Here is a 26,793-nt window from a genome sequence, read left to right as displayed (position 1 = left end):
TTACTAGACTTTTTTCAATGTACCCCAGTGCCGCCGTTCCAAGACAAGTATTCTTACCTGTAATGTAGCAGGTGACCTGTCTGTTCTGCTCAGAGACATCAGCATCCAAGGTTTTAAGAGTGGCCACGAGTTCACCAGGTTCACTGTTCTCAACCACAGATCCTCTATAGTCTTCAGAAGCAAATCGGGGAGCATTGTCATTCTCATCTGTAATGGAGACTTCAACCAGGACCTGAGAGGAGAGCTGGATGGTCCTTCCATGGTCATGGGCCACCACATAAAAGCGGTAGGTCTGGCGTGTCTCACAGTCAAGCTCCTGGAGTGTGGTGATCCAGCCAGTCTCACTGTCAATGGCAAAGAGCTCATGGATATTGCTACCAGGATCCACTGGCAGCCTGTAGCTCACCTGGCCATCATTCCCAGTGTCCTGGTCATTGGCAGTCACCTGAATGACTGAGGTCCCCACTGGCATATTCTCAGTGAGGACAGCCTTATAGGGATCAGCCTCAAAGATAGGCCTATTGTCATTGACATCCTTCACTTGGATATTGACAGAGACCAAGGAGACCAAGGGAGTGTCATTATGGGGACAATGTGCCATCAAATCAATCTGGTACCATTTGGTGGACTCATAGTCCATGGCCTTTCTCACCTTTAGAACTCCTGTGTTTCGGTCCAAGGAGAAGACACCATCCTTGTTGCTCTCTGGTGTGGTGCCCTGCACTAGACTATAGATGACTGGATCTTGAGCTGCCACTGCTTTAACAGAACCAATTTCAGACCCTTCTGGAAGATCTTCAGATGCAGAGAAAGTATACAAAGGTTCAGAAAATTTGGGCAAGGATACTTCATTAGGAACCACCTGAAGTCGTAACAGCACCAGAGAGTTCCAGTGAGGAGGCCCCCCGTCCTGGGCTTTGATTTTTAAGTCAAAGGCTCGGTTTTCCAATCCCACCAGGCTCTCTTTCACCTTGACAACACCAGTAGTTGGGTTGACTTCAATGACCTCTTCATCCAAGTCCTCCACTGAGTCCACTGAGTAGGTGACATCTGCATTCCGACCTTCATCTGCATCATAGGCCAACACCTGGATAACTGGGGAGTCTTTACTGACATTGGATTGAATGGACACTGTGTACTCAGATGCTTTAAATTGTGGAGGGTTGTCATTTTCATCCGTGAGGATGATCTTCACGGTGCAGAAGGCCACTCTTCCTCCTCCATCCTGAGCCATGACTTTAATAGCAATAACTCTTTCTGTTGAATTTTCCCGATCCAGTTTCTGCAGAGTGGTGATCTGGCCATTGGGGTTTATGGAGAACTTCTCACCTGCTAGTTTATTGATGATGGTATAATCTACAGTGCCGTAGGGACCACTATCTTTGTCTATGGCTAGCAACTCAATCACCTTGGTTCCCACCTTTGCATTTTCTGCCAATTCTGCCTCATAAACATGCTGCTGGAACTCTGGGCTGTACTTGTTGGCATTTGTAGTGTTGATATACACAGGCACAGTTGCTCGGAAGACCCCATCAGAAGCACCTACCCTCAAATTGTAAGAAGAGTCCAGGTGCTTTTTGCAAAGGTTGAACATAGAAATTATTCCTGATGAGCTGTTGATGGAGAAGTGCCTGTCCTGATTGCCAGAAAGAATCAGGTACTCCAGGCGGGAGGTATCCCTGCTGTCAGGGTCAAGAGCTTGCACTTTAAGAACCAGGTGTCCACATGTTGCCAGCTCACTGACATTGGCTTCGTACTGAGGTTGCCTGAACTCTGGGGGGTTATCATTGATGTCCGATACATTAACCACCACAAGGGTTTCACCAGTGAGTGGGGGATCTCCTCTATCCATGGCCCTGACCTTCACATGAAAGTGTTGTTGAGTTTCATAATCCAACTCTTGAACGGTGGACATCTCCCCTGTGCTCCCATTGATCTGGAAGAATCTGGAAATATCTGAGCCATCCTCTACAATCTGATAGGAGACATCACGGTTCTGCCCTGAATCCTGGTCAGAAGCCAACAGCTGGATCACAGGGGTCTGGGCAGGCAAGCCTTCCGATACTGAAGTCGTGTAGACCAATTGAGAGAAAGTGGGAGGGTTATCATTGACGTCCTCCACCAGGACTTCCACTGTGGCTTCAGAAAATGACCCCAGAGCTGTGTCTGTGGCTCTAACTGTGAACACGTGTTTGGTCTTAGACTCATAGTCCAAAGGGCCTGTTACTGTTAGAACACCAGTCTTGAAGTCAGTGGTGAACAGCATCAAGGGCTCTTCCTCCACGATGTTGTAGATGAGTCGGAGTCCCTCTGGACTTCGGGCCTGGGTGTGGAGAATTGGGGTATAGAGTGTGATATTTTCAGGCACTCTCACTTTGTAGTAAGGAGTCTGAAACAGCGGGTTGGATTTATTTCTCACGGTGACAAGTACCTCTTCCTCAGTCTGGAGGGTTGGGGTGCCTCCATCCCGAGCAATGACTTTGAGGTGATACTTATTTAAAGCTTGATAATCAAAGGGTTTCTTCAGTGATATGTCCCCAAGATAGGGGTCAATTCGAAAATATGCATAATCTTCTGCAAATGCATATGTGACAGCACCATTTACCCCCAAGTCCTGATCAGTGGCAGATACCTGACAGAGAACATCCCCTGGTTCTGTGCCATCTTGGATAACTGTGTAATAAGGTGCATGCTTAAATTCAGGGTGATTGTCATTGACATCCTCAACAGAGACCCTGACCAGAGCCTGAGCCACCCGCTGAGGGGTCCTGTTGTCCCTCAATTCCACCGCTACCGCATAAGTGTCCTGCTGTTCTCGGTCAAATGCCACACCTCTTGTCTGCAACACACCTGCTGACCTGACCATCCGAAACATATCTGTGCCATTCAGTAGGAAGTAGGAAAGCGTGTCATTCAAATGATTGCCCTGGGCACCAAGAATCACCAGTGCCTTTCTATCCTGTAAATTCTCCTTCACTGTTGCCTTATAGATGACCTGATCAAACTGCAAGCTTGTGTTAAGAGCCTGTGCCAAAGAAATTTTTACCAGTGCAGTATCTTGATATAGGCCATCAGAAGCCCTGATGGTGAGCTCCCGAGAGACTCCCAGGAAAGCAGGGTTCAACACAGATATACGGCCTGTGATGGGATGGATGGCAACAGCTTCGTCAGCATTGCCAGTTTTGATGCCATAAGTGACTTCCGAGTCATCATCGTTGGCCTGCACGATTAGGAGCTCCATACCCCGATGGATAGGCTTCACTACTGCTACTTCATATACCTGATCTGAGAACCTGGGAGGGGAGTCATTTACATCTTTGACATTGATGGTGACCTGGACAGGCCTGGGTGCAAATAAGATGGGGTTTCCTTGGTCATGGACGTAGACGCTGAATTGGAAAGAGGGCATGCTCTCGTAATCCATCTCTGATATGATGACCAGCGTTCCCATGCTGGGATCAATTCTGAAAAACTTCAAAGCCTCTGGCTCCAGAATTTCATAGACCAATAAGGAATTAGCTTCTTCATCACTGTCAGAGGCACGAATCACAAGGGGGTTGTTGTTTTCGTCCACGATCATGCTGTACAATGGAGCTGCTTCACTAATTTGGCCCACAAACACGGACTTGAAGAACACGGGAGCATTGTCATTTTCATCAATGATGTACACAAGAGCCATGACATCAGTAAATGCTCCTGCCATATTGATGCCTCGGATTTTCAGCTGGTAAGATGAAATTTTCTCATGGTCCAAGTTCTTCTGGGTGGAAATGAGGCCAGAATATGAATTCATGGAGAACACACCATCCTTGTTTCCCTCTCTTAACTCATAGGTAACTTCCGAGGAGCTTGTAGCTGACACTAGGAGGACTGGGGAACCAACAGGGATTGATTCAGGGATCTCGACAAAGTACTCGGCTTTGGAAAAGATAGGGGCACTGCTATCTGATGGGTAAACATTAATGATCACTGTAGCCAGGTCATGCCACTGTGGGGAGCCTTGATCTTCTGCCTTGACTGTCAGGCTATACCGGGCATGATTTGCCTGATCGAGTTTCTGGGCCAGAGTGATGATGCCTAGCAGGGCATTTATGTTGAAGAAACCCTCGCTGTTCCCTGAAACAAAAAACAAGACAAACTGAAATTTACCCCATGTTCAAGAGATACCAAGTAGGCTTTCTAGATCAGTAAAGAGGCTATCACACAAAACGTGGACAGGACAAAATCCACATCCTGTGCTATCCTGGATTTAGTTATGAAATGGTATATAGGGAACACACCTATTTTATAAAATACCTTACACAAGGCACCTAGTAGCTACTCCATAAATGGCAACTTCAATGATCACTCAGTCTTTGGGTCACAACTTAAGCTACAAACCAAAGCTGTAGGTCTTGAAAGTGAAGAAAGAAACTTAGGCTTTGTAGGAAAAGAACACTCCACTCTGTATTTCGGTGGCGACTTTTATAGGAGAGACTTTTAAAAACCACCCTATCTGCTCCCCACATAGTCTATGGTGGGAAGGTCCTTGTTGGGCTTGGAGGTTGGGTGGGGAGAGACTGAACCCAGACCTTGATGCTCCTGATCGAATGCCTTTTCCACCACACCTGGATTTTCTAAATGTCAAACATTCTCACATTGCCTTTATAGTTTTTTCAATATCCAGCCACCACCTTCGCAATTTTATACCATTATTGAGCGCATATTTTCCTTTAAACGGATTTGTTTTTTTAATTTAAGATATCTTAAAAATAATTTTTTTAATGCTCATTCATTTTGGGGAGAGACAGAGAGAGACAGAGTACAAGCAGGGGAGGGGCAGAGAGAGAGACACACACACACACACACAGAATCTGAAGCAAGCTCCAGGCTCTGAGCTGGCAGAACAGAGCCTGATGTGAGGCCCGAACTCATGAACCATGAGGTCCTGACCTGAGCCAAAGTCAGATGCTTAACTGACTAAGCCGCCCAGGTGCCCCTAAATTTAAAATAACTTAATAGGCAACTTTTGTATCACTACTTTAAAAAAGAAAATCCTTATTGCTTGCCATACATCAGAGGCTACCACAAAAACAAGTCAGTGGAAAAAAACATTTGGATAAAATACCTGGGTAAAATCTGGATAAAACCTATTGCTTGCTAAAGGATGTGAGCCTGAGATCTATCCTCTTTCTTTTGTAAAACTAAGAGTAGCAAGTGTTAGAGAAGAATGAGAGATTCGAGTACCCAGTGAAGCCTTTGTCCTTGACTAACCAGGAAGCCCCCCGTGAACATCAAGGGGACGTATTTTCTCCATATCTGATTGCCTATCTTTTATAGGCCTTTTAAAATTTAATATGTAGGGGCTTCTGGGTGGCTCAATTAAGCATCTGACTTCGGCTCAGCTCATGATCTCACGGTTCATGAGTTTGAGCCCTGCTTTGGGCTCTGTGCTGACAGCTCAGAGCCTGGAGCCTGCTTCAGGTCCTGTGTCTCCCTCTCTCTCTGCACCTCCCCCACTTGTGCTCTGTCTCTCTTCCTCTCAAAAATAAACATTAAAAAATTGTAAAAAACAATAAAATTTAATATTTATTTTGATAAATGCATAATAACATTTCAAATTTAAGTTTTGAGGAAAGTTCTGGTTATACAACATTATATGATTCCCAAAAAATAATGTTGAAAATATAATTAATTATATTTCCCCCCAAAATAGTGTCTCAAAGTTATTGCAGTTTTTAAAATCTGACTTTATTTAGACAACAACCCCTTCCTCCCTCCCTCCTGCTTGCTCTTTCTTTCTTTCTTTCTTTCTTTCATTTATGGTAAGAACAGATAACATGAGCTCTACCTCTTAGCAAATGTTTAAGGGTATATAGCACCGTATTGTTAACTAAAAGCACAATGTCACATAGCAGATCTCCAGAATTTCAACTTGCATAACGGATACTTCCCTCTCCCTAGTTTTATTGAGATGTAATTGACATATTATGTTGTACTGATTTAAGGTATACAACATAATGATTTGATGTACCTTTATATTGCAAAAGGATTGCCAAAATAAGTTTAGCTAACATCTATCATCTCACACAGTCACAATTTTTTTCTTGTGATGAGAAGATTGCTTATTTAATGCCATCACTGAGTAACACCTGAATAATTTTGCTCACCTCCAGGGGTATAGGTCTTCACTCAGGGAAGACCTATACTTTACTATTCTTGTTCTGTTTATCACACAGGTGCATATTTTATTATTTCAATAGTAACCAAATAGCCAGGCTTCATCACAAAACATTCCATCTGATTCTCCCACTCATGGAAGCTATTCTCCAGCTGACTAGTGAGGTGATTTCCCAATTTGCCCTGTGATACAGACCCTGTTTCATCAAAAACAGTTTTGATAAGTAGACTGCAGTTGAAAAAGTTTTGATAAGTAGACTGCAGTTGAAAAGTAGTTCTATTAAAAGTAGCCAAGTAAACTACCTGGGCATAATTATACTTTTTTATGTAATGCTGCTGAGAGAAAAAACTGGGGCACAAAATTGTATATTCACTTCAATCTTTGCTTTTAAATGTTTATTTTTGAGAAAGAGAGAGAGAGTCCACATGCATGCACACACGCAGGGAAGGGGGAGAGATAGGAAGACAGAGAATCCCAAGCAGGTCCGCACTGTCAGCAAAGAGGCAGAGATGGGGCTCGAACTCACAAACCATAAGATCATGACCTGAGCCAAAATCAAAAGTCAGACACTTATCTGACTGAGCCATCCAAGGTACCCCCCTCCCCACACCCAATCTTACTACTGCAAAAATATGCATAGGAAAAGATAAGAGGGAAATACACAAAATTATTTTGTCTGGTGAAAACTATGGCTGAGTACTATTTTCTTCTTTATTCCTGCTTCTCCCATGTTTTAAAAAATGAGCATGTGTGACTTCTATAATCAGAAGGATATTTTAGAACAAGTCTTAATTTATCTATAAAATAAAATTAGTACCTCCATCAATGGGGTTGTGAAAGAGATAAAATGAGATAAAAGATGTGATTATGCTTCATAAATCACAACAAGTAAGCAATTAATGGGTTAGAATTTGTATTATCATTCTTCAGTGATGTATATATAGACTTCTGCCACCTGGCAAGGTATAAGAGTTTCTGTTTCTTAAAAAAAAAAATGTAAAAGCTCTGATTTCTGGAAAGTATATAGGCAGTAAATGAACATTATGCTCTATGAGTCCCTTTGCAACATCCAGCTTGCTGAGTTTTACTTTTATTAAAGATCATTAAGAATTATCAAACATTAAAAATGATCATTAATGATCATATTTGGATACTAGAATTATCATTTTTGTTTCTTTAATTATTTATAATTAACATGTATCAATGATAGCAATAACCCCTGGCATTTGTATAATATGTGACAGTTTACAATATGTATTAATGCACATTTTCTCTTTTTCTCTTTACAAAGACTTTCTGGTACAGGGGACATCATTCCCAATTTTGAGAGGAAGAAAACCATATAATAAATATGAAACAATGATACGGCCTTAACAGAAAATGTTACTCCTAAATGTAACTCCTACCATACGTATTACAAAGTATTTATAGGTCACTCTATTGTAAAAGCACAAAGATATTACAAAGATGTTACACGGACTCCATAAGCATCCTTTATATATACATTGTTGCTGAATTTATATAATATGTCTATAAATTCTCCCGTAACTTAAGTAGGCCCTTCGTTATTATTCTTACCATCTTTGGAAGTGGATTAATTTAGGTTATTATAATCCCAGAGAATGCTCTGGAAATGGTATTTGCCAAAGCTTAGAGAGCCTGGCGTCTGATTCACTTGCAAATTCATGCCTCCGGTGGTTTTTCTTATTGCCGAAGACTCTTCCCTCATGCTCTGGACTCATGGCCAGCCTCTCACCTTTCAGGAAGGAGTAGCGGACCTCGGCATTGGCTCCCCGGTCACCATCCATGGCTCGGACCTGGAGCAGCTCTGTGCCAGGGGCCGTGGTGTCAGGAACACTTGCCTCATAGTAGAGCTGGGTGAAGTGGGGTGGGTGGAGGTTTCCAGCCTCCACGTGAATAGACACCCACACAAAGTTCCTCTTGATGGGCATCTCCTGGTCTCGGACCTACGGGCCCAAGGGGAGAATGCCGTGAGCAGCAAACGGAATGGGAGGCGGCAGGGTTACATGAAGGTCAATGAAATAGAATGCCAGTGAAAGATACACCCAACTGTAACTCTGTGTTGCTTTAAATTTTGCTCTCTTTTATGCTCTTTTTTCTTCAAAAAATTGTTTTAATGCTTATTTTTATTTTTGAGAGAGAGAGACAGACACAGAGAGACAGAGTGTGAGTGGGGGAGGGGCAGAGAGAGAGAGAGACACAGAATCAGAAGCAGGCTCCAGGCTTGGAGCAGTCAGCACAGAGCCTGACACGGGGCTTGAACCCACCAACTATGAAATCATGACCTGAGCTGAAGTCGGACGCTTAACTGACTGAGCCACCAGGCGCCCCTGCTCTTTTTTCTTTTTAAGTTAACTTATAAATTAGTGATTATTAGGCTTAGCTGTATTCATGGACTATCCCATTTTAGGAGAAAGACAGAAAGAAGTACAGAAACCGTATTTTCCAACTGAGGTCTCAGAGGATATTTCCTCAAGATGTTAACATGTTATGCAGGGGAAAAAATTCTATGGTCAACTAAATTTAGGGGGCGCTGAATTAAATGATGTTAAAGTTTTCTTTGCTGCAGGACTTTGCAGAGCCTTTAATATATATTAATGTGCCCAGAGGATGATAACCTAACATATAAAATCCTGCTCCTTGAGTCAGGAAGGCTGGATTTGATTCTGGTTCCATCATAAAGAACTGTATGATGGTGAGTAAGCCCCTGTGGGCCTGTGGTATAAGAGGAGAGAAATGGGTAGGTTCCGGGCTGGGACTAGAGTGTGGCACTTGAGGCACGTAGGGTGTAGATTTAAGGAGGTTCACTCTCAGGGTCATAAGGTGCGGGCACAGAACCCTGAAAGTGAGTCCTTCTTAGTTTTTTGTGCCCTGCCAACGCCTCTCTTGCTCACCCTAGTGCTTGCTCTAGGCGGGCGGGTCTCTGGGTCCTCCCCAGCTCCGACACTGTGTCAGTCTGCATTGTGGCCATGCGGTCATGGAGCAGGGAGAGAGCTGTTGGGGGGTGTGTGGACTGAGCCCAGAGAAAGCCCAGGTTGTAGGAGTTTCCTTGGCAGCTCTGCAATCTCTTTCTTTACTCTCAGGCACCCCTTATGGAAGGTGCCTCTGGCAGGCTGGGAAGTGTCACATCTCATGTCATGCATCGTCATGAGCATCAGCGTACCTGGCTAATCAGGGAAGAGGGGACCTTCGGCGTGCCTCCAAGGGTGCCCACCCCCACATATCTACATGCAAGTGCATCTTTCCCTGGTTTTTCGGCTTACTCACCATAACTGTCAGCGTGTGCTGGGAGGGGCCCAAGCCAAGGTCCAACTTCCCCACGGTTACCAGGACACCACTGCTTGGGTCCAGCTGGAAGAGGCTGGCACTTGCTGGGTCTTGGCTGCCATGTATGGTGTAGATGAGGCCTTTGCCCTTGTCTGGATCCGTGGCCTGAACTCGGAGGAGCTCCACCCCAGGCAGTGTGTCCTGGGGAACTCTGACCTCATAATGAGCCTCCAGGAACTGGGGCCGATGGTGGTTGACATTGGCAATCATGAAGATGTAGACCTAGGGAGAATGAGAGGGAAAGGTAGCCTGTAAGCTCTAGGGGGTCAGTGACCTTGTCTGTCTGGTTCTTCGCCATACCATCGATGCCTAGAACAGTGCCTGGCACGCAGCAGTCACTCAATAAATATTTGTTGAATGAAAGATATGATTTCAAAATCACAAGGTTTTGAAATAACGTGCAGTCCAGTGGTTTTCAAAAACAAAATTTTGGTTAAAAGGACCTTTTCTTCAAGTGAATTTTTTAATGAAATTCCAATATATGAAGCAGGTAAATCTCTGGCTGCAACCACCGTAGAAATCTAGAGCCCCCACTGACCAGCATGCCTCATACCCCTGGCAGCCTCTATGGAACTCTATCCTTAATGGAAAACTGTTCATTGAGACAAAACCCTTCATTACACAGTGGGAACAAGAATTCTCCCAAGAGCACAGAAGTAGAAAATCTATCAGATAAGACTGGAAGGCAGAACCTTAATTCCAAATTCAGCATCTTCTGAAGTACACCACATCCACTGAAAGCCTTGTGTAGCTTCTTCCCAATGAAGGAAGCCTCCCGTCCCCTCTCAGCTCAGGGGGTCCCCAGTCAAGCCTCTAACCTGAGTGGCAATGGTGTGGGACCCATCGGTCACCTCCACGGTCAAATTATAGCTCGACCTCCTCCTTGTGTCGAGAGGCTTAGCGATGACAATGCTTCCTGTGGTCTTCTCAATGTCAAAGTCCATGTCCTGGTCACCACCTGGAGTGGGGGTGGGGAGGGGGAGGAGCACACACAGCCTCAGTGATGGAGACAGTAGGAGAGCAACGGGGTCTGTCTGGCACGTTTAGAGGAAGGGGTCGTAGATCCTGTCAAGTTCTTGTCAAATTACTACCAAGATCTGAGCGATGATACAGAAAAAGGCAAACTTATAAGGCCTGAAGAATGGCGGAGGAAGACCGACGTTTGCCATAGAACGTGTTCTGCTACCAGGATGAGCTCTACCCCATGGCCTATAGGACAGTTTGCATAGCCTAAAGGTGCCTATGTGCAGGAGAAAAATGAAAATAACTCTGTTCAGGGCGCCCGGGTGGCTCAGTCGGTTAAGCACCCGACTTCGGCTCAGGTCATGATCTCACGGTTCACAGGTTAGAGCCCCGGGTCGGGCTCTGTGCTGACAGCTCAGAGCCTGGAGCCTGCTTCAGATTCTGTGTCTCCCTCTCGCTCTCTGCCCCTCCCCTGCTCACGCTCTGTCTCTCTCTCTCTCTCTCAAAAATAAATAAACATCAAAAAATTTAAAAAAAAAAGAAAATAACTCTGTGCAAGAGGAAATTGATGCAATAAACTGTAAAAATCTAAAATGTAGAATTAACATGCAGCTATTTAATTGTTTACTCAACAGAAATCTGTTTCGTGGCATGGAAATATGTTCATGATATATTTTAAAAGGTTATAAAACAACATTTTAATATAACCCTAAAAGTGTGTGTGTGTGTGTGTGTGTGTGTGTGTGTGTGTAAAGAAAAACCGCTAAAAGGAAAGACAGCAACATTTTAACAGTGGATTATCTTCTGATTAGTGGGGGTTTTGGTGATGTTATCATCTTCTCTGCATTTATTTGTCTCCTCTAAATGTTCTACAGACTACATGTGTTAATTTGTGCCAAAGGAAAAAGAAAAGCCAAACAAGAGGAACAGTTAGTCAGAATTGAAAGTCAATCCAGGAAGTCAAAAATCTTGGGACAGGTGTACATCCAATCTCTGAACTAGGCTGAGAATCTCTCTAATTGGACCCCAAAGTTCATGTGGTACTGAAACTCTTAGATATTCTTAACCTGGAATCCCTGGCTACATTTCAAGGGATCTATAAATCCCTATATTTGTATTCTCATGTGTGTGTGTGTGTGTGTGTGTGTGTGTGTACGCACATGCACATGTGCACACCTTTCTGGGAAGAGAGCCTAAGCGTTCATTAGATTCCCAAAGGATTCATCAGATTCTCAGGGGGGTCTATGCTCCCCTCCCCCCGGATATTTTAACAAAATCTTGGTTTAGAGACAAAAGAAATTTCAGAGAAGACCATGAGAGCTTGGACCCAAGTGTCTCCTACAAAGAGAATGGATCCTTTCCCCTGATCATGAGGACGGAACCTGGGATTAGAACATGAAGCATGGCCCCAGGGACAGCGGTCCTCAAGCCATGGTCAACGATATCAGCTCTGCAGGGATCTCACACTGAGGCAGAAGAGGAAACACAAAACTTGTGCTTTCTCCTCTGAATCTCCTAGGCACTTGGAGTAACTGGGGGACTGTCCCACTCTGGCTGGGGTACCAGTGAGGCCATGGAGGCTCGACCTGAGATCACAGCTGGTGTGGAAGGAAAGATTGGCAGGAGTGGTGCTTCTCCTCACCAGCTGCCCCAGAGAACAAGGGCAGAGACAGTCACCACTCACCGCCAAAGGAGGGGCTTCCAGGGAGCGTGACCTGAGTGAGCACGCTCAGAAGGACCGTGCTGTGAAGACCGGGCCTGGGCTATAAGGATGGAAGGGGCTGACCCTCCTAGGGTCCTCACCGGAGATGTTGAACCAGAAGAGACCGGGTCGGCCCTCCACACTGATGACCCCCACCATGTGGTTCACGGGGTCCGTCTCCATGACTGTAAAGCTGTAGTGGGCCTCGTCAAAGGCCAGTGGTATGGAGGAGGGCCGGGGCTGGGGGATCCACTCGATGTGCAGCCGGACACTGGCTGAGAGTGGTGGCTGTCCACTGTCTGTTGCTTTGATCTGAAAAGAAGCCAAAACTGAAATTGAGGCCTTGTCTGCAGGGCTGGGCAAGAAATAAGAAGACCCAGGTGGCCAGGCGAGAGGCAGAGCATCCTGTGACTTCTGGAGCCGGCCTCCCGTCCACTCGTCCATTCATTCCACACACACAGCAGGAAGCCCTGATGTCAACAGGCACCACGCTGGTTGTTGCAGGTGCAGTGGGCACGAAACAGGTGACCTGCTCGAGAACTTCACGCGTAGTGAAAAAATAATCAAAGCCACTCTTAACGGAAGGCTTACTGTGTGCTGGTTCTAGAGCTGGGCTTGGCACACACAGACCCTTCTTAACAACCAAAACCATAAATTAGACGAGACTTTACGGAGCTCTCACTAGGATCAGGCCCTGCTCTGAGTGCAATATCTGATTTAATCCTCATGACAGCCCTGAGAGAGGTCCTGTTATATCTCCCTTTGCAGGAGCAAATGGGCTCAGCAAGGGGAACTCGGCTGCCCAGGATCGTCTGCCTCACCAGCAATGAGGTTGCTGGGGTTTGGAGTCAGGCTGTCGGACAGGAGAGTCCATATCCCAACCGCTTGCTATATTGGCTCCCTACAAGGAAACTGTTCTTATCCGCATTTTATAGATGCTAAAACAAAGGCTCAGAGAGGTTAAGTGGCTTGGCTTTGGGCAGGTGTAAAGTGGCAGAGCTAGAATTGGAACCTAGGCTTACTTTGATTCCAAAGCCTGTGCTACTCTCACCAAAATCCTTATCTCTAAGAACAGATCAGGTTTCCCAGGCAAGGACCCTATTGCCTTCAAAAAGAAAGGCCCAGAATTCTGATCCTTTGGCTGACGCTGGGGCTCCCATTTCTCTGGGAGAAAGCCAGGGAAGGGAATACCACCTCCACCATGCCTGAGGGCTGTCTCCCTTCTCTTGTATCCTCAAAGAAAATCCCTAACCGGTTATGACACTCCCCCCTCTGCGGCCTCCACCCCCCCCCCCCCCCCGCCACACGCACACACACACCACTCACTGTTAGGATGTTGTACTCTCCGGCTGTGAAGGTGTTGCTGGATGACACCATGCCTGTGGCTGGGTCGATGCTGAAGCTCCCCTCATCACTCTCCTCGATACTGTAGGTGACCCTGCCATTGAGACCCTCATCAGGGTCTGAAGCCACCAGCCTGTACACAGGCCCAGGGGTTGCCGGGCTCAGCCTCTCTGGAAGGCGGACATTGAAGAGTTTGTGGGAGAACACGGGGGGGTTGTCGTTGACATCTAAGATGCGGACCACCACCCTGGAGGTGGACTTTAAGGAGGGCTCCCCGTTGTCCAGCACAGTCACCTGGGTACAGAATGGAGTATGAATTGCCAAGTGCAAAGCAGTGAATATGCATCACCACCCACTGCAACCCTTCTGCTATCCCTGCCTTGCACAGCCTGGAAACATTAGCCAGGCTGTGTTTTGGTATATACTTGTGATTTTCATTATCATAACTTCACCTACTTGGAACCCAGCTCTCTGGTGACCTCGCCCATGGGAAAGCCAGCAAGAACAGAGAAGCCGGAAAGAATTGGAAGAAAACAAAGCCACAGAGGCTCTAGAGAAAAGCTCATGTTCTTTACTCAGGAGGCCCATGGGCCATTTCTCGGAGACCATTTACTTTTTATTTGCTTGTAATTCTCATAAGCTTTGTTCTCTGGTTTCCTTAAGCTACTGGAGGTTAGAAAAAAAACAAATGAGAAGATGTTTATGAAGGAGTGGGTGGTACCTTTTGAGTCAGACATGCCGACCGATGCATGAAATAAAATCCAGGGCAAGAGAAAAGGCACTAACTACTAAAACAACTTCAGAATCAAGGGCTATTTCATGTAAGGGCAAATCGTCCCATGCATCAAGGGCCCCGAGGGCATTATACAAGATAGGACATTTCCACTCTAAGTGGTTCTGAATTTTTAAAATATTTTGGTGTTTGAAGAGAAATACCTCTGCTGAGCTAGGGAGAATGCTTGGTCCCTAGAAGGCCGTTTAGCAACTGCTTACTAATAATACCTGTCTCTTTCAAAGGGGAGGTGCAGAGCCTGAGAACATAGAAGGCCAGTTTATTTCAATTCTGCTGAAGGAATGTGTGTCCCTCCCACCTGATGTCTTTAAGACTGGAAGAGATGCCCGTTCATCAGTTATGGATAGCTCCAGAGGGGGCATAAGTAGATTCCTTCTGATTTACTCCATTCTGGGTCAAGACTGATTCCTCTTGTTGGAACGGGCACCAGGGATGTTTACGTGATTTTACAAACATCCTAGAGCCCACGGATCTAGAGAACAAAGGTCTGGGCTTTCATCTGGGTCTGTACTGACCTAGTGCTTGACCTTGGGTATAGGGATGGGCTGGAAACCAGACTCAACAAGTACACAGCATGTGTGTACCACTCCCTATTCCTGCACTCACCACAGACATTACTAATCAATCAGCGCTTCCTGCCCAGCCCAGACACGGTTTCAGATTCCTTCCCTTCCCAGTGCTGGAGAGCCAGAAAAGACCCTGAGAGTCTTCACCACCAACCACAGCAGGACTCAGCTTAAGAAACTCCTCCGCCCTGAGCCTCAGTCACATTACTTGGAGATGCGCGTGTGGCCCCAAGGCCTGGCTCAGCTTCTGCTTGGCCTCCTTCAGGAGGTTTTTGAATCCAGTGAATGAGTTCACCACCATTACTCACCTCCAGGATGTGTTCATCCTTGTTCTCTCTGTCCAGCTGCCGGGCTGTGGATAGGAGACCTGGGGGAGAGGCGGAAGGAGGCACACCTGAGCGAAGAGCTCCCAGGGCCACTTTATTGAGAGTGTGTTCACGGATACATTTAAGTCCTAGGGCAGAATTTTTCTGGCCTTTGGAGAACAAAGACATTAAGGGGAAATGGGGCCCTGAAGGAGGAGAAGGGGAAGTGAGGAAGGAGAGTACAGCAGAGACCATGGGATCCGCGGGTGTTCCCACCTACGTCCAGCTTTCACCATTAGAAGGGATGCTGTGGGGGCACCTGGGTGGCTCAGTTGGTTAAACATCTGACTCTTGATTTTGGCTCAGGTCATGATCTCATGGTTTGTGAGTTCGAACCCCACATTGGGCTCTTCGCTGACAGTGCAGAGCCTGCTTGGGATTCTGTCTCTCTCTCTCTCTCTCTGCCCCTGCCCCACTCGCTCTCTCTGTCTCTCTCTCAAAATAAATAAATAAACTTAAAAAAAGAAATAGTAAAAAAAAAAGGGGGGATCTGTGTGCAATGTTATTAGGGGCTTGGGGGCGGGGAGGCAGCTTGTGTCCCCTGTCTCCTCTCAGCTTGCCTGTAAGTTGAGGAAGGTGGATTTGGGTATCTGTGAGTCTAGTTTTGATTTCCTGTGGCACTATGGCTACAAACTGCAGGCATCTGAGGCCAGAGAGGAGAGAAGGTGCCAGCTGTCTACCGCCATCAGGAAAGTCAAGATGGAGGTGATGCTAGAGGTGATGCATCAGCACTGGGTAGGAAAGGTCTCTTGAATGAAAGCAGAGCAGGCAGGGGTCAGTGGGTCATCTCAAACTTTCAGCAAGTTTTTTTTAATCTTGTTTAGGCAATTAAATGATGGAGTCATGGAATGGAGTGTGAGGAAGGGGGCTCAGTGAGGCGAGAGGGGATCTGGTACTGGGTGGAGACTCCCGGTGCTGGAAATGGGAGCATGTGTGAGGGGTGGCCTCTGTTAGAGAAGTGTTACTGCCTTATGAGGTAGAACCAAGTCACCCTGACTTTTTCTTCCCTGACTGAGGGCAGGCATGGGGGGTGGGGGTGGAGCAGAGAAGGTTCCTAGAAAGCCCCACAGCTAAAGGCCCTTCCAGTCAGGGAAGAAAGACACACTTCTCTGGGCCAGTGTGAATATTGTCCCAGGTCACCTCACTCAGCTCATCCCCAAGCTGAGGGGCCTGACAGGGAAGGGCCCAGGATCCCAGGCCCCCCAGGAGGAGTGCAGGGACAAAAGGGCCTCAGCTAGTAAACCTTCCTTCTGGCTCAGTCCTGGCTTTCCTCCTGCTTCTCTCTCTCCATCCCCTCTTGTCCCTTTCTCTCCTCTCTCTCTCTCTCTCTCTCTCTCTCTCTCTCTCATTTATCCCTCACCGTCCTCCTTCTCTCTTCCTTACCCCTCTCTTCCTCTCTTCCCTCCCCTTATTTACCTCTCTGAATATCCGACATTGTCTGTCTCTGGTTTTTCTTCTCTCTCTCTCTCCCTTGTCTCACCACCGCATCCCCAGACCTTCTAAGGGCCAGTGTCCCTGGAATTCCTGCCTATGGCTTCCTGGATCATTGCCTCTGTTGTCAGCCTCATCCCTCTCTCTGAGGTCAGCGTCAGGATTCCCAGGGAGTGCCGTGTAGAATGGGGACGTGGCAAAGCCGCCCCCATGGGTCCTGTGTGAGGATCCTTCCTGGCATGAGGTGGACCCTCGTCATTTCTCCTCCCCAAACAAATGTTTCCCATCACCCATCTCAGGCCCATCTTTGACTTTCCTCTCCCTCATCCAGTGATTCTCCAACACCTGTTGATTCCACCTCTAATGGATTCCAGATCCTTCTACTCCATTCACCCTGCCCTACCACAGTCTAGATCTTACTCCAACCACCTTTGCAGCTCCCTCTCCTTCAGGGTCCCAACAGCCAACAGTCCTCCGTGTCCAGCTCTGTATAGATCTATATTGATTAACTCACTTAATCTTTACGATTACACAGGAGGTAGCTATCATCATGTCCATTTTACTGGTGGGAAAAGTCAGGCATAAAGCAGGTGAGTAACTTTACCTACCTCTTGCAGTTAATAAGTGAAGGAAGTTGGGGCATCTTGGTGGCCCAGGGGGTTAAACATCTGCCTGACCCTTGATTTTGGCTCAGGTCATGATCTCATGGTTCATGAGATCAAGCCCTGCATCAGGCTCTGTGCTGACAGTGTGGAGCCTGCTTGGGATTGATTCTCTCTCTCTCTCTCTCTCTCTCTCTCTCTCTCTCTCTCTCTTTCTCTCTCTCAAAAATAAATAAATAAACATTTTTTTAATTAAAAAAATAAGTAGGAGGAATGGGATCTGCATTTAGACAATTGCCCTACTTGCTGTCCCTTCCTCCCTGCTAGCTACTGCTCCAGTCGCTCTCCTTGCCCAGGTGTCCTTGCAGACTGCCGTCAGTCCCTCTCACCCTTCAGCTCAGCATGGCCACCCCTGCTCCATGAAGCTGTTGCTACTGCACCACACTGAGCAACTCTCCCTCTCCTCTGGGTGGCTGTGGCACCGCATCTACACATATCTTACAATGGGCTCGTTCGCACTGGCTCTCTAGTTTTTTATACCCAGATCTTCATGCTCTTGATGGGTTGAATTCCTCAAGGCCCCAAACTGTGTTTAATTATCTTCACATCTCAACACAGCACATAGTTTAAGTGCTTCATGAGGGCAGACACCTTTAAACATTTGTTGAACAAAGGAATGAAGCTTGGGCTTCACTAGAGGTGGTCGATGCTGGCAGAGATTCATTCATTAATGACTCTCTTATCTATTGAAGTCCTACTGTGTGCTAGGCACTGAAGATATTAAAGAAGGAAAAAACAATCAAGGTTCCTTTTCTAGAAAGCCTTTGAAGTTTAGTGGAGGACATAGATAATTTATGGAATAATCACACACATGAATATAATGTTCTGTGATAAGTGTTTAAAAAAGAAAGGAGAGGGGCGCCTGGGTGGCTCAGTCGGTTAAGCATCTGACTTCGGCTCAGGTCACAATCTCGCGGTCCGTGAGTTCGAGCCCCGCGTCGGGCTCTGGGCTGATGGCTCAGAGCCTGGAGCCTGCTTCCGATTCTGTGTCTCCCTCTCTCTCTGACCCTCCCCCGTTCATGCTCTGTCTCTCTCTGTCTCAAAAATAAATAAACTAAAAAAAAAAAAAAAGAAAGGAGTAAGGGCCCCTGGGTGGCTCAGTCAGTTGAGCGTCCAGCTTCAGCTCAGGTCATGATCTCATGGTTCGTGACTTTGAGCCCCGCACATTGCTTTCCGCTGTCAGCATAGAACTGATTTTGGATCCTCCGATCCCGCCTCTCTCTCTGCCCCTCCCCTACTGGTGCTCTCTATCTCAAAAATAAATAAACATTAAATTATTTTTTTTAAGTTGGGGGGTGGCACCTGGTTGGCTTAGTCAGATGAGCATCCAACTTCGGCTCAGGTCATGATCTCATGGCTGATGAGTTCGAGCCCCGTGTCAGGCCCTGTGCTGACAACTCAGAGCCTGGAGCCTGCCTCAGATTCTGTCTCTGTCTTTCTCTGCCCCTCCTCTGCTCACGCACTGTCTCTCTCTCTCTAATACAAATAAACATTAAAAAAATGTTTTTTTTTAAAAGTAGACTGAGCTGGGATATGTATTATGGTGTCAGGAAAAACTGTAAAGAAAGAATGGCTGGGCTGGGATCTGAAAGAGGAGTGGGAGTTAGCCAGACTAAAGGAAAGGAAAAGAAACTTCTGGAAGAAAGAACAGTGTATGCAAAGGCCATGTGTCAGGAGAGGGCACCGACTGAAACAGGCCATGTCGTCGGAACCAGAGTGATAGGAGAAGAAAGGCAGGATGAAGCCCGAAAGGTCCACAGAGACCATGTCAGACGCAGCGTGGGAGACATGGCAGGATCTGGCTTTATCTTAGGGATGTGGGGGAACCATTCAAAGTATCCAGGCAGGGAAATGGGATGATGTAATGGTGGTGATAAGAAAGGGGGACTGGGGCCTCCACTCCTGACTTATTATTTTATTTTTAAATGTTCGTGCTGGTTAAAATGTCTTCTCCTCAACTGCAGGAAGACTAAGGACATCTCTGCTCTCTGGGGCATTTTGCCAGACCCTGTGTCAGGGAACTGTTGACAGTAAACAGGATGGGGATTTGGAAGACATTGGGAAGCCAATGCCTTAGGTGAGAGACCTCTTCTCTCTTCTGCAAGGTCGGGGGGGGGGGGGGGGGGGGGACAGGATGGGCCCAGTGAGAGCCAGCTTAGGCCTGTTTTCCAGGGTGAAAGGATCCTTCTTAAAGGACTAATCCATTCCTTGAGATCAAAGGTTAACAGGAAAGGCTCCAAACCAATGTCCCTGTGCAAATAGATACTTGCGTCCTCCACCCACCGTCTGTCCCAGGACTTCCAGCCTCTCGCTCCTCCTCATTTCCTTCTGTCTTAAGGATGGGGAGCTAGTTTCTCCCTTTCCACCTCCTCCAATCTCGCCAGGGTTCTGTCCTTCCAAGAATGAATTATTGGAGCCAGAGAATAGGATCTTGGGTTCGGAGGAGAGAGCATCTGCCCTCTCTGCTATCATATCGCTGTCCATCCTCTAAGAGAAAGATGTGGCTTTGGAGACATATCCACAGCAGCGGGAGCTGGCTCTCAAATTCCAACAGCGACAGGAGCCAGGCAGGTAGCCTCAGTTCGAGAAGCAGGCTGAGGGTAGCACAAGAGGGAGGAGGGGCCCATGGGGACCAGAGGACAGGCACCTGCTCTGCATGGAGAGCTGCTGTTGGCTTCAGGTCGTTGAGGCCCTGTGCAAATGTGAGCTCAGTGTGGCCAGATCTCCTAGTTCTTTACGATCCACCGGAAATCTGGAGTGTTTTGTGGAATTTTCTAATTTTTAAACACTGGCAACAACTTGAAAAATCATTGTTTAAGACTTGCACAAGCCAAACAAAACACCTTTGTGGTCTATGAACCACCCACCGTCTTGCCCCAGATGGCCTTGGGCCAAGGATAGATGTTTATGAGATGGTTGACTCTACTGGAGTGGATCTCCACTGCCACCGCTCTGTGGGCAGGCTTGAGATCGGTTTAGAACTAGGGTTAAGAGATGGGATCTGTGGCTGTGACTCGGGGGAGGGGTCAGTTTGGGAGCACTCAGAGATCTGAAATAGTCCCAGCGTGGCCACCCAGGCATCCTGCTTGGCTTTCCTAGGCCCCAAGGAAAGAAAGCCAATATATCCTTGTTTTCCCAGAGAGATAGACTCCGCACAGCAGTGGTTCCCAAACTTAGCACCCCTGAGAATCCCCCGGATATTTTGTTAAATAAAAGATGGGTTTCTGGGCCCCGGCCTGTGGTAAGGTGGGGCCTGAGAATTTGAATTGCTAACACGTGGGCAGGTGATGCTGAGGATGCTGGTCCAAGACCAAACTGTGAAAAGCACTATGGTAGAGACTCCTATTCAGCCAGATTCCTGAGGTCCTTACCTGTGAGCGGGTGAAGAACAAAGAATCCCATATTGTTCCCACCGGTGATGTTGAAGGTCAGCTTCCCTTTGGAGCTGGAGTCCGGGTCCCAGGCATCCAGCTGAAGCACAGAGGTGTGCAGGGGGGCATCCTCCCGGACGGAAGGGTAGAACACCGGCCTGGACATCCGGGGTGGGTTGTCGTTGACATCCATAACCTCAATGTAGACTTCGGTTACGGAAGAGAGAGGTATGGAACCTCTGTCCACTGCCAGTACCGTCAGCCAGTAGCAGGACACAGATTCTCGGTCCAGGGGTGCCAGAGTCTGGATCATACCTAGGGACAGTTGAGCACCAAACCCCAAATCTTTTAGAGCTCACAGTAGCTTTCGGAATCACCTTACCTAACAGTCCCCGGGCGATACTGTGGAAACAGGAGCGTTCCACAGGAAAAGGGACCTGCTGTCGATGTGGTGTGGGAGCTGCTGAGTTAAACGCATGCAAGTCGTAGCCTTGCTGTAGAGCCTCTCAGAACTGTTCTCTGCTAAGATAAGCCCGTGACAGTTGTCCTTAAACCGGTTCCTTCAAGTTTCAAATAGTAAAGATACCCATTTAAAGGTTAGGGACCTGATGACTAAATTGCTGTTCCCCTTTCCAGCATCCTTATGATTCTAGAGACCTCACTTCATGCCTCAGTTCGCTCGCTCCACAGATTGCTTACTATGGGCCAGCACTGTTCTAGAAGTGGAGAGTCCGACAGTGAGCACAAGAGGGGTGCACCCTAAGTTCTCATGGGTCACGCTCAGCTGGAAGGACTTGTGCCAGAGGACAAGGCCCATGCTCACAGCTGTCGTGGGGCAGAGCGGAAGGAATCTCACTGTTTTGTCAGCTGGAGGGACGAAGGCCCAGAGAGAGAACGTGATTTGATCAAGATCGTGTAGCAAGTGGGCCTGAAGAGCAGAGTCTCTTTTAACTGACTCTCAGTCTAATGCTCTTTCTACCACATCACCCTGCCCTTCACCCTGGAAATAAATCACCCATCAGATTGTAAGCTCTTTGAGGACAGTGACCTACCTTTATTCACCTGGGACCTCCCCCAAGGTGTCACTCTCAGAATCTCACAAGCAGAAGGTGCTTGTGAGTGTTTGGTGAATTGTACTTATTTTCTATGAAGCTTTAAAAGGAATAAATAGGGAAGTTCGGTCAGTTAAGCATCCAATTCTTGATTGCAGCTTGGGTCATGATCTCTCGGTTCGTGAGTTTGAGCCCTGGGTCGGGCTCTGTACTTACAGTGTGGAGCCTGCTTGGAATTCATTCTCTCTCTCTCTCTCTCTCTCTCTCTCTCTCTCTCTCCCAAAATAAATAAATAAACTTGGGGTGCCTGGTTGGCTCATTTGGTAAAGTGTCTGACTTCAGCTCAGGGCATGATCTCATGGTTCATGAGTTTGAGCCCCAAGTCGGGCTCTGTGCTGACAGCTCAGAGCCTGAAGTCTACTTCGGATTCTGTGTCTCCCTTACTCTTTGCTCCTCCCCTGCTTGTTCTCTCTCTGTCTCTCAAAAAGAAATAAACATTAAAAATTTTTTCTAAATAAATAAATAAACTTTAAAAAAAGGGAGTAAATAAGTTGGTGCCAACTTTTTGAAGGGTAATTTAGAAATTATGTATTAACATTGAAAATAGGCATTATCCTTTGACCCAGCAATGGCATTTTTAAGAGTTTTTCCTATAGAGACGCATGCATATGAGTAAAAGTATATGATCAAGGATGTTACAGCTAGATGATAGAATAAAATGCAGCCATTAAAAAAGAAGGAAAAATACAGGTACTGATACGTAAGAGATCCTGGTGTTACGTGAAAAAAAAAGTGTTGCAGAATTAGTGTCTTTTGTATGATTTTCTCATATAATAAAATGAACAGTGATAAAATGTCAGACACGAAGAAGAAAAATTTACAAGATTATAGACCAAATTGTTAATAAAGATTATATCCAGGGAGATGGGACACACACAAAAAAAAACATTCATATTTAGGGGCATCTGGATGTTTCACTCAGTTGAACGCCCAGCTCTTGATTTCAGCTCAGGTCATGATCCCAGGCTTGTGGAATCGAGCCCTGCATTGGGCTCTGCACTGAGCCTGGAGATGGATTGAGATTTTCTCTCCCTCCCCCTTTGCCCCCTCCGCCACTCTCTCTCTCTCTCTCTAAAAAAATTTTTTTTTTAAACATTCATTTTTAAATTATAAAAATTTATAGCCATGATGCATTACTTTTATAAGCATATGCATATACTGTATGTTTATGTGTGTGTATAAGTATATACACAAATGCTAGTGAGATGGATGATTTGACTTCAATGGATACACACACACACACACACACACGCGTGCGTGCACACATATATACACATATATATATATCTCCGGTATGATAAAGATTAATTTAAAATAAAATAAAAGGGACAAGAAGGAGAGTCCCTATTTATTGCCTTTTCTTTTTAGCCTGGAGCCTGTCTTCTTTCAGGACAGCCCCTGATCCCCTTAGGCCCATCCTCTCCAAGCACCTGGCACTCCCGTCCACCCCACTCCCAGTACCTGTGTCTTTGTTGATGCTAAAGGCTGCAAGACTGGTGCCAGCCCTCAGGAAGTACTGGAGCTCCCCATCCAAGCCACCATCATCATCGTGGGCAGCCACTACCATCACCTGGGTTCCCGAGGGACTGTTCTCCTGCACCTGGCCCTGGTGCACAAAGGAGGCAAAGCGGGGAGGGTGGAGATTCTCATTCACATCCAAGACTATCACTTCCACGTGGCAGAGGGTCCTGTGGGCCAGGGGCCGCCCACTGTCACTGGCCCACAGGCTCAGATTGTATCCAGCCCGCCTCTCAAAGTCCAGCTCTCTCTCCAGACTGAGCGCGCCAGTCATCGGGTCCACCTGGAAGGTCCCGTGGGCATCATCCAACAGGACATAACGCACTTCTCCCGCAGGGCCCACGTCAGGATCGGAGGCATCTAGAAACGTTAGAATAGTCCCGGGGGGCAGATCCTCTGGGACTTTCAGGCTGCTGAGTTCTGTGATACACTGAGGAGAGTTGTCATTGGCATCTTCCAATGTGATTTTCAGGTCAGTGACAGAGAAGAGCTGGTGGCCCTTCCTGGGCTGATCCCTGGCTTCCACCTTGAGTATATATTGTGGCTCTGATTCCCGGTCCAGGTGTCCTGTGACAGCCAGCTCCCCAGTGAGGGGATGGAGGGAGAACTTCTCTGTGGGGCTTAGCAGAGTGTAGCGAACCCTCCCATTGTCATCGGAATCGGCGTCTTTTGCTTTCAACTCGGCAATTGTGGTTCCAACTTCTGTGTTCTCCGAGACGGTTATCTCGTACCCACCAGGAGGAAATCTGGGTGCATTGTCATTCCAGTCTTTCACATTCACTGTCAGCAGCTTCCAGGATGACTTCTGGGGAGTGCCCAAGTCATACACTGTTACATTGAGGATGTAGAAACGGGTGGCTTCATAGTCCAAAGGGGCAGCTACCGTGAGCAGCCCTGTCTCCAGCTCAATGTCAAAGCAGCCCTCATCGTTGCCATCTGCAATCACATAGACCAGTTTGCCATTAAATCCAGTATCAGGGTCAGTGGCTGCCAGGCGGGCCAGGGAGGTGTTGACAGGAACACGTTCAAGGATGTCAATGGACTGTGGGAAGTGGTCCTCAAACTGGGGCGTGTGATGATTGATCTGATATGCACTTAAGGAAATGAAGTCCTCATCACTGGAGTCCTGGTTCTGAAACCCAACAGAATGGAGGATGGCCTTTGTGAAGTGTGTCAATACTCCTGTTTTATCACATGTTACAGGGACCTCAAAACGACGATCTTTCACTACAGTAACATTCAAAGTTGTGGGTGAGGCATAGTGTTTCCCATCTGAGGCTGTAATTTTCAGGGAGTAGTTGATGGGTTGACCAGTAGTAGTATGATTCATAAAAGAGCGCTTGAGGGATATCACTCCAGAGAAATGGTTTAGATCAAAATACCCTAGTTCATTGCCTGACACAAACTCGTATTTTAGGTTCTGCAGCTCGTCCACATCTATAGCGGACACAGTCATTAGTGATTTTCCTACCGGCCAGTCTTCGTGGATAGACCCAGTGCAGTTGACTTGCTCAAACATAGGCTTGTTGTCATTCAAGTTCTTGAGCCTAAGAGAAATAGACACTTCCTTTTCCTGGCGAAATGGGGAGCCCCAGTCTGATGCCCGCACCCGGAAGGTATAAATTCTTTTCATGAGCTCATAGTCCATGGGTTTGGAGGTGGAGATAATCCCCAGGTAAGGGTCAATAGAGAAGGGCACAGCTTTCGGACGAGTGATGGAATAGGTGATGTATCCATTCTCCCCATGATCCCGGTCTGTGGCAGTAACTGTCAGAATGCTGGTGCCTGGAGGGATGTTCTCATCAAAGGTGCCATCATAGGAGGACCTGTTGAAGATGGGGGCATGGTTGTTACAGTCCACTATATCAATGACCACGGTGGTGGAGGCCAGCCCCGGTGAGGTTCTGATGTGTAGCTGGTAGTGGGCTCGGTCATGGAAGTCCCTGAGCTTCGTGGTGGTGATGAGCCCAGTGCGAGCATTAAGTTTAAACCCTGCACTCTCTGAGGACGGCTTTAGAACATACTGCAGGTTGGGGAAGGCTCCGGTTACTTTCACCATCACCACGCGGCTGCCAGGCGGGGAAAACTCACTGAGCCGCACTCTGTAAACAGCCCTCTCAAATTTGAGGGAGGCCAGTTTGGAAGGGGGTAGGTGAAAGCCCCTGATCTGGGAATGAGAAGAAGGCCCGCTCCCACTCCTGGCCTGCAGGCTGAGGTTGAATCCATGAAGGTGCTCCAGCCAGTTGATGTCTTTGACAGACACCAAACTGAACTCACTGCCGCGGGCGTAAGACTTGATGGCTTTGAAGTACTTTCCAGGGTCACCCCCAACTATCTCTAGCGAGTCCACTTCGGCGCCAGAGCTATTTGCGTCTACCATGACGGTGGCGTAGGTGGCACCCTCCTTGCCGTCTGGCGGAGCCACCACCACCGAGGTGATGGCAGGGGGCTTCCTGAGGGCAGGCTCCACGTGGATGACGAGGGCAGCCAGATTGCCAAACCCGTTGCCCTCTGAGATTTTCCGCATGCGGTCCACAGCCAGCACCTGGAGCTCGTACCTCCCTCGCCAGGTGACGTTGAGCTTCCCAGCCAAGGTGACCACGCCGCTGGTGGGATGGATGGCGAACGTCTCCGACCTTGTGTTGAAGGCATAGTAGAACTTGGCATTCTGGCCCAGATCCGCATCTGTGGCGGTCACCTTGCAGATGGGGCTCTTGAGGGGCATGTCCTCAGAGATGGTGACTCGGTATGAAGGCGGGGAGAAGAGGGGCTTTAGGTCATTCTGGTCCAGGATGTGGACCACCACCCGGGTCAACGCTTCTAACTCCAAGGTCTTCTCCGTGGCTTGGATGATGAGGGTGTAGCTGTCTCGCACCTCCCTGTTCAGAAGGGCCGTGTTACTGCTCTTTGTTCTTATTCTCAGAAAGCAGAAGTCACCCACCACATACTCCTCTGTTTTAAACACATTGGCCATGTCCCCGGAGATGATCCGGTACCGCACTGCCCACTGGGGCTCGGCGAGGTAAATGCCCATTTTCACGGAGCTCTCCACGTAGGTCTTGGGGGCAGAGTTTTCGTAGATGGTCGCATTATAAAGAGAGTGTGTGAAGCGCCAGGCGGAGGAGGAGGGGATCCCTTCTCGGGGCTTCTCACAAGTTGTACAGCGGAGCAAGAAAATGACAAAGCCCCAGAAGGCAATAATCATGATGGAAAAACTCCTGAAGCCCTATGCACAAAAAAAAAAAAAAAAAGTATGAGTTAGGAAAGAAATGGTTCCTACTGTGATGGTTCTTAGCTGGGATGATTTTGCCCCACAGGGGACACTCGGCAATGTCTGAAGACACCGTCAGCTATCCCAGCTTGTTGGGGAGGATGCTACTGGCATCTGTGGATCGAGGCTGGGGTGCTTCTAAACACCCTGCAACACACAGGACAGCCCCCCAACAACAACTAATGAT

The 26,793-nt window shown here is 47.4% G+C and overlaps 1 protein-coding gene across 1 annotated transcript in view; it reads right to left on the bottom strand.

The window, feature by feature from the left end:
- FAT2 (FAT atypical cadherin 2) overlaps nt 1-26,540 on the bottom strand; it is a 61,974-nt gene extending 35,434 nt beyond the window's left edge. The window contains exons 1-9 of the mRNA XM_042948675.1: nt 23,279-26,540; nt 20,706-21,020; nt 15,185-15,243; nt 13,500-13,811; nt 12,275-12,485; nt 10,327-10,466; nt 9,449-9,730; nt 7,917-8,127; nt 58-4,116 (exon numbers count right to left, since the gene is read on the bottom strand). Coding sequence (XP_042804609.1) covers nt 58-4,116; nt 7,917-8,127; nt 9,449-9,730; nt 10,327-10,466; nt 12,275-12,485; nt 13,500-13,811; nt 15,185-15,243; nt 20,706-21,020; nt 23,279-26,540 — 8,851 coding nt within the window. The remainder of the gene's footprint in view (nt 1-57; nt 4,117-7,916; nt 8,128-9,448; nt 9,731-10,326; nt 10,467-12,274; nt 12,486-13,499; nt 13,812-15,184; nt 15,244-20,705; nt 21,021-23,278) is intronic.
- Nucleotides 26,541-26,793: the final 253 nt, after the last annotated feature.

Source organism: Panthera leo, chromosome A1 (assembly GCF_018350215.1).
Source record: "Panthera leo isolate Ple1 chromosome A1, P.leo_Ple1_pat1.1, whole genome shotgun sequence".
In the NCBI taxonomy this organism is placed as follows: domain Eukaryota; kingdom Metazoa; phylum Chordata; class Mammalia; order Carnivora; family Felidae; genus Panthera; species Panthera leo.
This window is presented reverse-complemented; position numbering and strand designations above follow the sequence as displayed.